Raw genomic sequence first — 14,235 nt, forward strand, 5'->3', positions numbered from 1 at the left:
TACCGGTCCCCTACGTCCTTCTCGGCGTGATTCTCTTCCCAAGCGGGTCGGGGAGGGGGTGACACTCAGGCTGGAGCACCCCAGACACTCCCGTCCTTTCCGATGCCCCCACCAGCCCCATCTCTTTCTTCGTTTTGATCACGGTCCGGTGCGCCTCCCTCTGCGTCTCTCCTCGGTCTCCCTTTCTCCGACCTTCTCTTTGTTTCCGTCTTGCGGGCGGTCCCGGCATCCCCGGCCCCCTGCCCCGCCCGCCAGCCAGCCCGCCAGCCCTCCAGCCCGCCAGCCTGCCAGCCACCGACGAGGGGGCGGGGCTCAGCTCCGGGGGCGTGGCCTGGCGGGGCGGGGCGGGCGCGGTAGGGCTGCTGGGCCACGGGCTGGGGCGCGAGGCGGAGGCGGTCCGCGGACTGACGCTGCTAGAGCCGAAGCGCGAGCCGGGCGAGGCCGCAGCCAGGGGTGGCAGGAGCGGCGGGAGCAGGGCTGGTCGGCTCCATGGCGCCAGTGGCGCCCGTCTGAGCAGCGCGGGCAGCGGCAGGCGGCGGCCGGATCGGGCCGCGGCTTTTACGCACCATGGGGGACGTGCTGTCCACGCACCTGGACGACGCCAGGCGCCAGCACATCGCAGGTGAGTACCGCGCAGCGCAGCGCGCGCAGGGGGTCCGGCGGGGAGCCCCCGGCCACGCCTCCATCCCGGCCAGCCTGCTGGGGTCTCGGGAGAGTCAGGCCCCGGGCAGGGCGGGAGTGGCTGGGGGACCAAGACTGTTGTCCAAGCTTGTTTCTTCTACGTCTGAGCGCCCCTTCCCGGCCCCTTCTGAGGCCGCCCTTCCCCCTCCTGGGGGGACTCGAACTCCCACCCACCCTTTGGAGCCCGGTCTCGTCGGATCCCCCAACTCACTACCGCAGTCGAGCTATGGGAGGGGTCGCAGCCTCCCCTTAACCTTGGGTATCCCCGCCCGGAAGCGGTCCAGGCCCACTCGGCCAGCGTGTCCTGACCTTCCCTAGCTGTCCGAGTCCCCCACTCGCCCTGGCCCCAGCCCCAGTACACGTGGTCGAGGCTTCTAGGGGATTGGCCCATCAAGGCCTGAGACTGAGCCTGGGGAGTGGGCTTAGGATAGATGGGATACACAGGAGCGGTGGGTCAGAATCCCTGTCCTTGGACTCCGGCACAGCAGGGTGCTTCTGCTGCCAGCTTGTTTAGGGGGCTGGTCAGGACCGGAGCCCAGCCTCCTCAGCCCCCTCCTTCAGCCGTCTCTGCACAGTGGCCACTTCTCAGAAGGGCAGCTGCCCCCTCCCCCCTCCCTGGGGAAGCCCAGGGACTGCAGCAGGGTCCTGGGTTCCTCCTCCCCAAAACTCAGAGAGTGGAGAGAGAGGGTGAGACCCTCTGGCTGCCTGGGAAACTCAGTTCTGCGTGAGGCTGCCTGGGTGGAACCCCAGCATCTGTTTCCCAGCCATGAGATCTTGGACAAGTCTCCTAATGTCCTGGCCCCTCACAGTTTTCTTCTCTTCGAAATAGGGTGAATGATTTCTTCCTTATTAATAGACTTAAGTGAGCTAATTCACATAGCTTGCTTAGCACAGCCTGGCATAGAGGAGACCCCAGTGCGTGGGGTGCTGGTCCATGTAGGATGGAGGGGGAAGCCTATGGAAAGAGGAGGCCGTTCCTCTTGGTTGAATCTGCCTTTCTCTGTCTGGTGGACCCAGAGCACAGTGTCCGCCTACACTTATCATGACGTGTCCTGCAGTTCTCTAGAGTTTCAGAAGCTGAGTTCTGCCACTCAGACCCCTGGAGAACAGAAACCAGGGGTCCCTTAACGCCGGGTTCCCACCCCAGCTGGGCACAAAGGTTTGTCCTGTGACTGTGGTTCTGGGCTCACGACCTGAAATTCCCCTTTGTGCCAGGCCTGGGCCCGGGGCCAGTGGTGAGGGTGATGAAGAAATGAGTCAGACCCTCTCCAGCGTCAGACCAGCAGGGGGTTAAGTCCTGGAATACTTGCTTGTAGGACAGGCCTGGACTCTGGGAGGAGGAAGGCCTGGGCGGAGTCTTCCTTTCCCCTCCCTGTTGGTGGCAGCCTCCTGGGCCTCTGTAACAGTCCATCCATTCACGACCTCCTGTTGGGGCCCCTCACCCGGCCTGGTTGGGGTGTGCTGCGCCTTCTTTGGTGGGGTTTTTCCTCCCTCCACACCCAGCTCTGGCTCTCCCCCTCTTCCCGCCTCCTGGGCTGAGAACTGCCACTTCACAGGAGAGGAGACTGAGGCCACAGAAGGTGAAGTGTCCTCTCTTGGACAGGGCTGGGTTTGTTTTGTGGATGCCAAGTTGGTGGAAGAGGGCTGTGCGCACTCAGAGCCTGCTGGCCTCTTTCTTCTCAATACTTCAGTGCTATTAATAACCCTTCTTAAATGCCTCAAATTCCTGGTCCAGACTCACCTGAGGGGGCTCCTGCAGTGCCGAGTGGGAGGGGAGGAAACCAGCGAGCCTCCAGCCCCCTCCCACAGAAGGGAGCTGCCTTGGATATCTCTGTTGTGGGGAATGGGGGTGTGCTTTGCCCCCTCCAGCGATCCTCGCATTGTCCTCACCCCCCCACGGAGCAGCTAGAGCAGCTAGCACTTTCCCGCAGGACAATTAAAATTCCAGAGCCCTTCCGACCCAGGGACCCAGGGCCGCCCCATAGCGAAGTCAGCTGTGCTCTGAGCCTGGTTGGGTTCTGTGGCTTGGCCAGTGGCTTCCCGAGATTTGCACCCGCCTTGAGGAGGTGAGCAGGTGAGTGCCAGCCTGCAAGTCCTGGCAGGGGTCAGGCGCGCTCCTGCCATGGTGCTGTTTTGCCATCACGGCGTCTTTCATCCTGAGATTTCAAAGCTCCTGGCAAGCAGGGGCTTGTTCTCACACCAGCGGCCCCGTGGGGCTAGTGGCAGGATGATTCTCTTCCTTCTTTCATGAGGGAGTTTGTGTGGAGGAAGAACCCTGGCCTGGGAGCCAGGAGGCCTGCGTAACCTAAGGCAGCCGCTTACTTAACTCTCTTCAATCTGTTTCTTACTGTGACTGAAAGGGTGTCTTCCCTGTGGGCCATAGTCCCTTCCAGCTCTGAGGGCCTAACCATCCCAAAGTTTCCCCACAAATCTCCTCAGATTTGAGCCCCTCAAGGTCCCAACACTGACTCCACAGCATGTTAACTGGCATGACCTTGGGCCAGAATCTGAATCTCAAGTGCTCTTATCTGTAGAATGGGAATAATGAAACCTGGCCCAGTGCTTGGGGCATAGTAAGTACTTAGCAAACAACTGCCATTATTATTGAGATTGTTCTTTACTCTCTGTTCTTGAGAGTGACCAGGTGTTTGGAGTTTGAAGCAAGCAACTGTAGCTGTGGTTTAGGTCCTGTTTCTCTGAGGTTTGTCCAGTCCCTGGGGTCAGGGTTGATGCTGGTTTCTGGGATGCAAGAATCCACCTGGGTTTTTAGAAACCTTGATTACCTTCTGTGTTGGCATATGTGTGAGATGGCTGTGGGCTATCTGGCGTGGGTCCAGAGAGCAGTGAGGGGAGGACCCATATGACAAGGAAAGAACTAAGACGTGGAGAGGTGGGGGGTAGGGTTAGGCCAACTCACACCTTCTACCTGGCACAGAGGCCAGGACAAGAACAAGAGTGGAAGCGCCCACTGGCTTCTATCAGTGCTGTAAGAGGGGTTCTTTGCATATGGTCTGAGCCACGTAAACCAGGATGGAGCAGGTGAGGGAGTGAGCTCACTGTTGCTCGAGGTATGCAAGTAGGGGCTGGGTGCCGTGCCCTTAGCAGGAAACCTGGCCCTGCTTGGTGTGGGTCAGGGGGATGGGGGCTCTGCCTCAAGGACGGACTTGAAAGACTCAATCATTGCTCCAGAAATTCTGTTGATCAAGATGAAATTGTGGGGGCCAAGGAACCGCCCCCCCCCCGGCACACACACATACACACAGTGCCCTTAAGGTTTATTACCCTAGAGCGCTAGTACAGAAGTTTGCCAGGGCCTGTGCTCCTCCCTTCTGCCGGCCTCACCTTTCCCCTTGCTAATTCTTTTTTTAAATACCAGCTTTATTGAAATGCAATTCACCTGCCAGCCAATTCACCCACTTAAAGTGTACCATTCAATGGTTTTTTTGTATATTCACACAGTTGTGCAACCTTCCCCACAATCGATTTTAGAACATTACGTCACCCATCAGAGAAACTCTCCACCCATTAGTAGTCACCCTCGCTTCCCCCTCAGTCCTTCCCAACTCTAGGCAACACTGCTAATGTCGTCTGATTGCAAAAGTAACACACACGCAAGCAATGTGGGAGTGGAAAATGAAAAAAGCAGAGCTTTCATCTTCCCTCCCTTCAATCCCACTGCCCAGAAGAAATCCCTCAAGATTGGTGTGTCACTGTTTCCAAACGCCCATCTGTGTACATACACATTTAACTCTTTATAAAAAGAGGTGCAATTATATGTTTCTGTGGTTTGACTTGTTTCACTCAGTATATTGTGGATACCCTTCCATGTCAGAACACGTGAGTCTGCCTTCTTCTGTGGGTGGGTTTCTTTCTGTGCGTGGCAAGGTTTATTTACCCAGACCCCTGTTAACCGACGTTGGGTTGTTTCCAGTGTTTTGCTAGTAATCACGGTGCTGCCTGAACCTCCTTGCACATATCCTGCACCAGGTTCCGGTGTCAGAGTGGCCTCAAAATGGAACTCCTGGGTCACGTTTTGATGTGTTGACACAGAGCCTCTGAAAAGGCTGTAAACATTTGACACTCTCTCCTGACAGCATGTGGTACTTCAGTACCAAGTATTATCACCCCTTTTGACAACCAGATATGAAAAAGGGGGTATCTTTTTAATTTATTGAACAGAATAATTAATATCTTTCCTCCAAGTTGATTTTAAAAAACTGCCTTTCCTCATTCGGGCAGTGGTTGAAGGTCCCAGGAGTTTAGGGGTGGAGGGTCTGCCTTTGGCCACCCCCCCACCGAGGTGTGTGGCTTCCTGGATGCAGCCGTGGGCTTTTCAGGGAGCCCGGCATCTGCCGGAAGCAGTGCTCCACCACCACCCCCTTCGCTGCTGCCCTTAGCCAAGGTCTGGGTCAGCCCCTGGGGGTAAAGCGTCTGGGGATTCTGCCCTGCTCTTGTGTCGTCTTACATAACGTGCTTTTGTTGGCGTTGACCCTGCCCTCCCCCTCCATCCAGCCTCCACTTGTCTGTTCCTTTCCCACTGCTGGGGCCTGAGCTCCGGACTCGCCTGCTCAGAGCTGCCTCCCATCTCACCCCTCCATCCTTCCCACACACGCTGCCAAAGAGACCTTTCTAAACCCAAACTGGGCCATGGGCCTCCCTTCCTGCCGCCTGAGGAGCGAGGGTTAGGAGTCACTCACCACCATCCTGCAATAACTTTATTCTTTCGTGGTATTTCCCTTCTGTGTTTTACACGTCGCTGAGGCCATGACTCAGTTTGTGCCTCGCTCCTTGCACTAAACAATTCATAGTAAACACCGCTCCCAGGTCATCAGACCCTCCCTGGAAGCGTCCTCCAAAGCTACATCTGTTCCACCTGAGGCCGTCCATGCAGACATTTTTCTTAGCCTTTCCCCTAATGTAGGACGTTGCCATACTCCACTGTGACCAAAGAGGTGGTTTTCAGGGGCAAACTGAGTCACTGTGTTTGTTTCCTTTCCCGCTCTCGTCAGCTTCCCTGCTGAAGACAGACTCATCCTCTTGCCCTACGCCCCCTCCCCTCCCCCCAGCCTGCTTCCACCAACCTGGACATTTCAAGGAAGGCCCGTTCCTGGGAGGCCCGGACACCTCTGAGCATCTTTCTTTGGGAACCTGCTCAGAGGAGCTGCCGGTGAGCTGGGGACACGGACTGATGCCCGTGGCGTCTGGGTGTGACCACGTAGGTCCTGCCGCTTCCCCAGCCTGCAGCCTGCAGGGAGTCCACTGATTTGTCTCCTGCCTGAGGATGGTAGTTGATGGACTGCACTGCTCCCGGCTCTGAACCTGTAAGATTAGCCATCGCTTAACGGAGCACTTACTCTGTGCCAAGCCTTCCTTTGTTTCTCTGCATCTGCACCCTCCGCCTCCCTCCCCAGCATTTTACAGGCCAGTGGTTAGGGGTGCGGGGGCCGAGCAGGTTAGTGGCAGGGGCCGAGTGGGAAGAGCGGCATGTGTCAGAGACTGGGTTGCACACATCTGTCCTCCCGTCTTTACTCGGCTGGACTCAAGTCTGCCTTTGGCCAGTCCTGCCCTCCTGCCGGCGCCCCGTCCTCCTCCGCAGGCAGAGCTCGTGACTCACTCCAGCCCTGGTCTCCTTGTAGCATCCTCCTGCGGTCGGTCACAGAAATTCCTGAGCTGCTTTTCCTTCCCCTGCCCCACCCCCACCGACTTCCCTGCGGAGGAAGAAGGGTTTTCTGTCGAAGGTGCTGGGCAGAGTTTGAAGGAAACATGAAGGCAGATGCCTAAGTTTAAAACCCTCGAGGGTGGAGCAGAGCCATGCCCCTCTTCTGATAGAATCTTAGGGCCTGAGTCATGGAACACTGCAATCTTCTGATCTCCCAGATTTTAAAACTGGAAGAACAGGAAGTGCCCATCTCTCCAGGGCAGCTGGTTCCACCCCTGGGAACCATCTCGGTTTGGAGATGTGCTACCTCTGGCCCACAGAGGTGAAGGGACCAGCCTGGTGACACAGTGGATGGTAAGTTAGAAGGAAGCAGGGAGTCCAGAGGTCTGGGCAAGGCTGTGCGCTCAGCTGCTTGGGTGCGAGTCCGAGCTTTGCCACTCGACGGTGTTTGAGGACAGGTTGGCCACCCTCTCTGAGCCTCAGTGTCTTCCTTCCGTTAAAGAGGATGAGAGTGCTGGCTTCTGAGGGCGTAGAATCAGGAGTGACAGCCCCTGCGCGGTGCAGCACGGGGCTGGTGAGTGGTGAGAGCGCAGCGCGTGGTAGCTCCGGGACACCACCTGGAGGGAGATGGGCCAGGTCTGTCCTGTAGCCTCAGGCACCCAGACCCCTGCCATGTGTTCCAGGAAGTTGGCATGCCCCAGGTTGAGGAGCACCAACCTGTGGCCCTGGACATCTGCAGCGGTCAGCAGGCACCTGGAGGGTGGTGAGACGGGCTGTGGTCACACAGGAGAGTCAGTCAACGGCATTACCTACTCTGTGTCCGATGTTGGGCAGGGCCCAGGAATGAAGGGGCAAAAGACAGATAGGAACACACCCCGCCTTGCCTGGCCACGTGTCCAGAATTATTTGCTTGATCTGGGTCTCGAGCCTGGTCCTGTTGACTTTTTGCTGTGTGACTCTGAACCAATGGCTATGCCTCTCCGTGCCTTTTCTTCCCATCTGTGACCCCCTAAGACCAGTATCTACTTATGGGAGTTCTCTGTCTCTGAAAACCTTTTCCTAGTGGTCTTAGGTACCTTCTAAAGGCAGGGCTGGGTGGGTTTGGATGTAAGAAGCTGAGGGAGAGGGTCGCCATCTGCATGCCTGTGAGAGCCCACAGGCATGTGATGAGCTCTTGCCTCAGACACACTTGGTCATCCTTTTATTCATTCAGTCAGTAGTTACTGAGCTCCTACTGTGTGCCAGGCACTGTGCTAGACACCAGGGACACACTGATACCCGAACTCTGACGCAGCCTCTGCCCATGTGGCGCTGGCTGGCTGGCTGTCCCTCTTCAGGGTGAGGAGTGTTCTCGAGGCGGGGGGCGGGGGGGGGGATCTTCAGCAGGAAAGTGTGAGAGGGGAACTGGCCCAGTGGCTGAGGGGGGGGGATGGGGTGAAGAGGAGAGAGCCACATAGGCTGGCCCTAGAGAAGAGGGGACTTTGTCCTGAGTGTCCTGGGGAGGCCTAGGAGGGTGGGTGAGAGGGGAGCCCCGTGGTGAGAGGGGCCCAAACCAGTGCGGATGGGGTACAGTCAGGGGACGTGTGTGTGTAGGGGTGATGGAGCAACCAGGCCTTGGTGATGGTGATGTGTGAGGTTGGGAAGATCTGGTGCCTGTTCTTGGCCTGCGGGATTGATGGACCCCCCATAGGCTGTTTTATTGAGGTAGCCAGGGGTCCTAGCTCCCCCTGTTCCCATTCCTTTGATGACAGGAGACTCACTCCCTTCCACAGCAGCTGAGTATGAGAACCTTTGCTTCCAGGGGCAGAGTAGAAAGAGGGCGGGCCTGGATTCTGGGGACCCGGCTTCGAGATCTTGTCTCAACTGCCCCTTCCCCTGGCCTCAGGTTCCTCATCTGTAAAGTGGGCCTAAGGTAGCCCAGATGCGCTCGGTTATTGTGAGGGATCAGCGAGATAATGTGGGAAGTGCTGGCTCCTGTGATGACCAGTCATTACTGTTGCGCATCACCCTTGATAGGACACTGGCCGAGGGAGTCCTTCCTCTCAGGGGAACGAAAGTGCAGGGCATGGGCCAGGGTGCAGGGTCCACCTGCAGGGCCAGGGGCTCCAGTGGGTAACCAGGCACCCAGGAGGGGCAGAGGAAAAATGAATTGTGGTTTGGAAACTGTGAACCCCACTTTCCCACCCACACATCTGTGGCCAAGCCAGCCGCAGCTGCTGTCCTTCCTCCCCACGCCTGACAGAGCTGTTTGTGTCCAGCCAAGTTTGTGAAGCCAGAATCTTCTAGAATAGGAGTCCCTTGGGCAGGAAGCTACTCACCCTCTTGTGCTTTATTTACCTGCCTCTAATCCTTCCCACCTGCCGGGAGCCATTTATGGGTGCAGCCTGGGAGGCAAGAGTCTCAGGGCTGGTGCCAGGTGACCTCTGGCAAGCCCTTCTTCCTCTCTGGCCCTGTTTTGCCAATCTGTGCAATGGGGCACTAGCACAATCTCTAGTACCCTCCTGGCTCTGACCTCTTGGGAGCCTGTAGGCTTTGGGCTGTGTTGAAAGCACAGAGCAGGTGGCCAGCAATTATTTATTTATTTATTTTGTGGTACGTGGGCCTCTCACTGCTGTGGCCTCTCCCGTTGTGGAGCACAGGCTCCGGATGTGCAGGCTCAGCAGCCATGGCTCACGGGCCCAGCCGCTCCGCGGCATGTGGGATCTTCCCGGACCGGGGCACGAACCCATGTCCCCTGCATCGGCAGGCAGACTCTCAACCACTGCGCCACCAGGGAAGCCCCAGCAATTATTTATTGTGTGATGCCATCTTGTTGTGGAGGGAAAGAGCCCACTCTGAAAACTGTCTTGTGCTGGGCCTGAGCTGGGTGGTGGGGATGAAGCTGTGACGCGAGCCCTGATCTCACGGGACTCATGCCATCCAAGACGCTTCCATGAAGCTGAACGCAATGTGGTTTCTGTTACAAAGACAGTGGATCTTTATGTTTTCTAAAGTGCATATTGGTTTTAAATCTGGTCAGCCCAACTCAAGGGGCAGCATGTCTGGCCTTGACCAGGAGGCAACTGGCTTCTGCCAGCAAAGGCCCTGTGGCCTTGGGCAAGTTACTCTCCGCCTTCAGTAAAACGGGAAGGTGATCCCTGCCTCTGGGGCATGTGAAGATTCTGGGAGGCAGTTGCTCCTGGCACATGGAACCCGCTGGGTAAGTGGCAGTTCCATTTAGCTGAGTCCTTGGGGGAGCAGTGAGTCCTTGGGGGAGTCCTTGGGGGAGCAGTGTCAGTTGCCCGCCAGGGGTTTTAGGAGTGATGGGACCTCCAGAGGGGAGTGGGCTGACAATTGCAGTTCTGTTACTGTTTTTGTTTTTTGTTTGTTTTTTTGGAAGTGTTCGCTGGAGAGGAGTGGGAAGGGGAGAAAAGAGAACAGGGCTGAAGCTTTGGGGAGTCTGGGCCCCGCTGGGCTGCGGAGCTGCGGTTAGCATGGAAGGTTCGCTCGCGGCCTGGCCTGCTCAGGCCGCAGATCCCCCTTGCCCTGAGTTTGGAGCTCGCTGATGGGCCGTGGCTGCTTTCCTTTTCTGGCCCAGACCTCCCTGCTCGCCAGGAAGGACCCTTCGCAGTCATCTGACCAATCCCCTCCTCCATTTCGTAAGTGAGTAAACTGAGGCCCAGAAAGAGGAAAGGACATTCCCAGGGTCTCAGAGGCTGCAGACCTGGGACAGGAACCCGGGGCCCTTTCCATTCCTGGACACCCCAGACAGCGAAGCCTGGTCAGGAAGGAGGGATGGGCCCGGGTGGGGCTGTGAAGGTTATAATTTTGAAAACTGAGTAAACAAACAAACCCTCTATGAGAGAAGCGGCCCTGTGCTGGCCTCACAGATAGGCCTGTGTCTGAGGAGACAGCCCAGGCCTGTCCACATGCAGACAGCTAGGTGTTGTGGAGGATTAAAAAAAAAGCCAAGCTACCTTCCCCTCCACCCCCACTGCCATGTTTCAGGCTGCCAGGAAAAGGAGCGGGGAGAGGCCTGATCCCCCAGGACGACCACTGCTCAGCCCGGCCGAGGGCAGCCCTCCGGGCTCTGCTCAGCACAGTCACGGCTCACTGTGGGGCTTTGAGCAGGGGGCTTCCCCTCTCTGGGCCTCAGTTCCCCCGTCTCGAAAATGGGGGCAATTCCATCTCTCAAGGAGGGTGGCCGGGGGGCACGGGGTGGGACACGATTTGGGCTGAGTGGCTGAACACAGCGAGCCCTTTCTCTCATGCTGACCTGAGTCTTTGTGGCCAGAGGTGAGGCCTCTTTCTCGGGGCAGAAGTGTTACTTTCTCAGGCCTGCCTGCTCCTGGGAGACAAACCTCCACTCCGAGTTGGGCTGTAGCAGGCCACCCAGCTCAGCTTTCCTGTTTTCCTGTTGAAATTGTGGCAGAATCTGAGAGGAGGTGCTTCTGGGGCCTGCCCTGCAGGCTGGGGGCCGGGCCGCAGTCAGGCCTGGAGCCCCCCAGGGTGGGGCTCAGCAGACTTCCTGTGTGATTAGGGGCAGAGCCCCGCGACTCCTCTCCCCTCTTCCCGAGTCCCCCTTGTGGCTTCTGAGAGTCCAGCGCCGTGGAGGGGAGCTCGGCCTAGCCTCCACGCTGGGCCTCATTTTCCACCGGGGTTCAATGAAAGATTTGGGCGAGAGCCTCGTGGGGGTCCTCTGGGCCAAGTTCTAGGCCCTGAGAGGCCTTGCAGGACCCACGGACTAAGCCTGCAGCCAGGAGTGCTGTTCCCTGGACCCACTCGTGGCAGGCTGGGTTGGGGCCTCCTCCAGGTGCCTCATGTGGCTGTGGTCCTAGGTTCTTGTCCGTGATATGAGCAGTACGAGGCAGACAGTGTGGCCTCGAGGGACAGAGCTGGCTCCACTGGCTACTAGCCAGGTGCCCCTAGGACAGTTACTGTGGTTCTTGAGGCCTTGGTTTCACCAGCTGTAAAATGGGTATGATAACAATACTACTTCCCTCATTACATGGGATATGCTTTTCATGTAAAGGTTAAATTGCATTATGTGCGTTTATCAGTTACATTTATGCACATTTAACGCAGTGCCGGGCGTAGTAAATGCTCAATAATCAATAGCTATAATTGAAATTTGTTACTTTAAATTAATTCCTTAGCAGTGAATGAACGAGTAAATGTCCTGCAAGGTTTCCATCTCGCAGCACAGGGACCTGAAGCTATTTGGATGCAGGGTCTGGTGGGTGCAGAGAGGGCGCTGGGGGGTATGGAGGGGTGGGGCAGACGTGGGCAGGGGCACGGCCCTGGCTGGTTCTGACTTCCCCTCTGCCCGTCTGGAAGGAGTGTTTGCCCCCACCTTGGTCTGAGACCACAGGCCTGGCGTGCGTGCAGCCGCGCACACGCAGCTTCCTCTCTCCTGGCGTGTATTCCTCTCAGTCTGACTCACTGGCTTTGAGTCTTTTGTTCTTGTCCTTGAGCCCCAAGGGTGAGGCTGGGAGAGGCAGGGCCCAGGGACTTGATCTTGGGTGGGCTGACCCTCCCCCTGGCTCCCGACCTCTCTGGGCGCTGGGCCTCTGGGACTAAGCCCTGGTGTGACAGGCTGGGGATGGGACACCTGGGTCCTGGCACCCCGACTGACTCCCTGTGCATCCGGCGCAGGGGCACACCTTGACTGAGCGCCCACTGTGAGCGTGGCACCCAAACCAAGCTGGCCCAGGCCCTGCCCATGTAGAGCTCAAGGTTTGGCTGGAGGGATGCGCTGAACAAGTGGTTCCGGCCAACCATTAATTAACTAATTATCAGAGGGCACATCGTGATGAAATGACCTCGCTCCGAGAGAGCTCGCCCATGTGGGCCCTGCACCAGGCCCGGGAGGAGCTCGGCCGCCCGATCTCTCAGCGATGCCTGTTATTTGCCCTCCTGTCACATGAGGAAACGGGCTCCTGGTGGCCCAGGGACTCTCCCAGAGTCCTCCAAGTGGCCCAAGTCCCTTCCCCTCTTGGTGTCTCAGTTCCTGGTCAGGAAAACGGGTCCGTCCAGGAGGGGTGCTGTGACAGGCCAGGGTCCTGTTGCTGGGCCCTCCCAGGGCTTGGGATGTCATCTGGCTTTTAGGACAGTGACCACCAGCCTTGGGGACTGCATAGCCATTGAAAGTGAAGATGTGCTGTACGTCGGCAAGTATGTATGTCTGTGCAGGTGTAGAAAAAATATAGAAGGAAATGGATCAACATGTCAGTAGAGGTTTTGCCGGGGGGTGGGTGGATGGATGGGACTCGGGGGGTTCACACCGGGAAGTGGGGGATTGCTTCTCCAGCGTGGAGTCTCTGCGCCAGGCAGTGCAGGTGGGCGTGGTGGGAACAGTGGGGCGAGAGGAGCGTGCTGTTCTCATCCAGCTGGGCGGGTCTGTGACCCACCAGTCCTCCAGCCCTTAGACACCCCACTCACTGCTCCGGCCAGGACGTGGCCCAGGCCCCCGTGTGATGCGCAGGCCCGCTGGGTGCTTAGAGCTGGACATCGGCTGCTGAAGGTGTGTGAGGCGGAAGGCTGGGCTCGGGGCCCCCTTTCTGCAGTGCTCAGGGCTCCCCCTCTGCCTTGTGGCCTCAGCTCTCTGTGTCTCTGTTTCCCCACGTGTAAAGTGGGGACGGCGTAACTGCCTCGCAGTGTTGTGAGCTTCATGACGGAAGCCATGCCTGGCGCCTGGCACGAAGTGAACCCTCAGAGCTGAGAGTTTCTGCCCTTGGGGTCCGGCGCCCCCGCCAAGGTCAGGGCTTCCCTCCCAGAGGAGCCCTGGCAGGCTGGACTCGAGCGACAGGATGCTATTAAGTCAGGTCTTGGTAGTGAGCTCTGACCTCCCCCTCAGACCCACAATGGCTCCCACCTGCCAGCATCCAACAAAGGTCACCTCCTCAGGCCCTGGAGGCTGCACCTTTCAACTCTGAGCTTCCTCAGAGCCCCCCCTTTTATGGTTGTTGTCATTACACAAGCAATATCTAATACCAAAGAAAAACTAGAAAGTAAAGAGAAGTAACAGGAAGAAGATGAAAATCGGCAGCGGGCTGTGGGCATCTGCATCCTGGTCGTCCCCCTGAAGCATGTAGGATGGCTGCAGAATATTCCATCATGGCCGCAGTAGCCTGCCTTTTAACTTGCTCAGCCCAACGCCTATCGCTGGGCACTTGGGTTGTCTCTGTTTTTCGTTGTTGCAGGCAGTGCTCGGTTGGACAGCCTTAATCACTTCCATGGGATTAATCCATCGATCCCAGCATTGTTTGAGAGCCTGCTCAGTGCCAGGTTGTGTGTGGGGCTGGGGGTGCCGGATGGGGAGGCAACCATGGTCCTCATCCTCCCAAGGACCCCTTTCTGGGAGGAAGGACCCAGCATGGAACATCCGCCGAGGTGGGGAGCGAGGGCGTCTCTGGGAGCCAAGGGAGCGGCAGTGACCCAGACTTGGAGGGTCAGGGAAGGCTTGTTGGGGAAGGGGATGTCTAGGTGAGACCCAAGGCATGAAGAAAGAAGAGCCATAGGTAGAGGGGCAGCTCTGCAGAGCCCCAGAGCCGAGAGAGCGCAGGTATCTGGGGGAACCAGAATTGCCCAGAAATTGGTTTTGCCGTGGTACTTGCTGGCCATGGCCGCAGTGCCCCTCGTGTGCAACTACCCTTTGGTGGTTGTTTTTCAAAGTGCTGGTACATCTGTCCCCCACCCCGCCGTGGGGCTGGGATCTTCCTCTAATGGGGGACACAGAAGCAGGGTGACCTGCCGGCCCCAGGTGAGAGTCCCGCAGACACACCCGCCTCCGTCCCTTCACCTCACCCCAGGCTCAAGTGCAGGCCCGGCTCAGCTCCAGTTTCCCAGGCCCTTTGCAGGTGCTGTATCATTTGACAGAATCTGCCAGAAGAGGAAACTGAGGATCCGAGCTTAGG

The 14,235-nt window shown here is 57.7% G+C and overlaps 1 protein-coding gene across 1 annotated transcript in view; it reads left to right on the forward strand.

The window, feature by feature from the left end:
• Nucleotides 1-378: 378 nt before the first annotated feature.
• NIBAN2 (niban apoptosis regulator 2) overlaps nucleotides 379-14,235 on the forward strand; it is a 51,823-nt gene continuing 37,966 nt past the window's right edge. The window contains 1 exon segment of the mRNA XM_067743243.1: nucleotides 379-622. Within this exon segment, the coding sequence (XP_067599344.1) occupies nucleotides 568-622 (55 nt within the window). The 5' untranslated portion in view covers nucleotides 379-567.

The sequence above is a fragment of the Pseudorca crassidens genome, chromosome 7, assembly GCF_039906515.1.
Source record: "Pseudorca crassidens isolate mPseCra1 chromosome 7, mPseCra1.hap1, whole genome shotgun sequence".
Taxonomy (NCBI): domain Eukaryota; kingdom Metazoa; phylum Chordata; class Mammalia; order Artiodactyla; family Delphinidae; genus Pseudorca; species Pseudorca crassidens.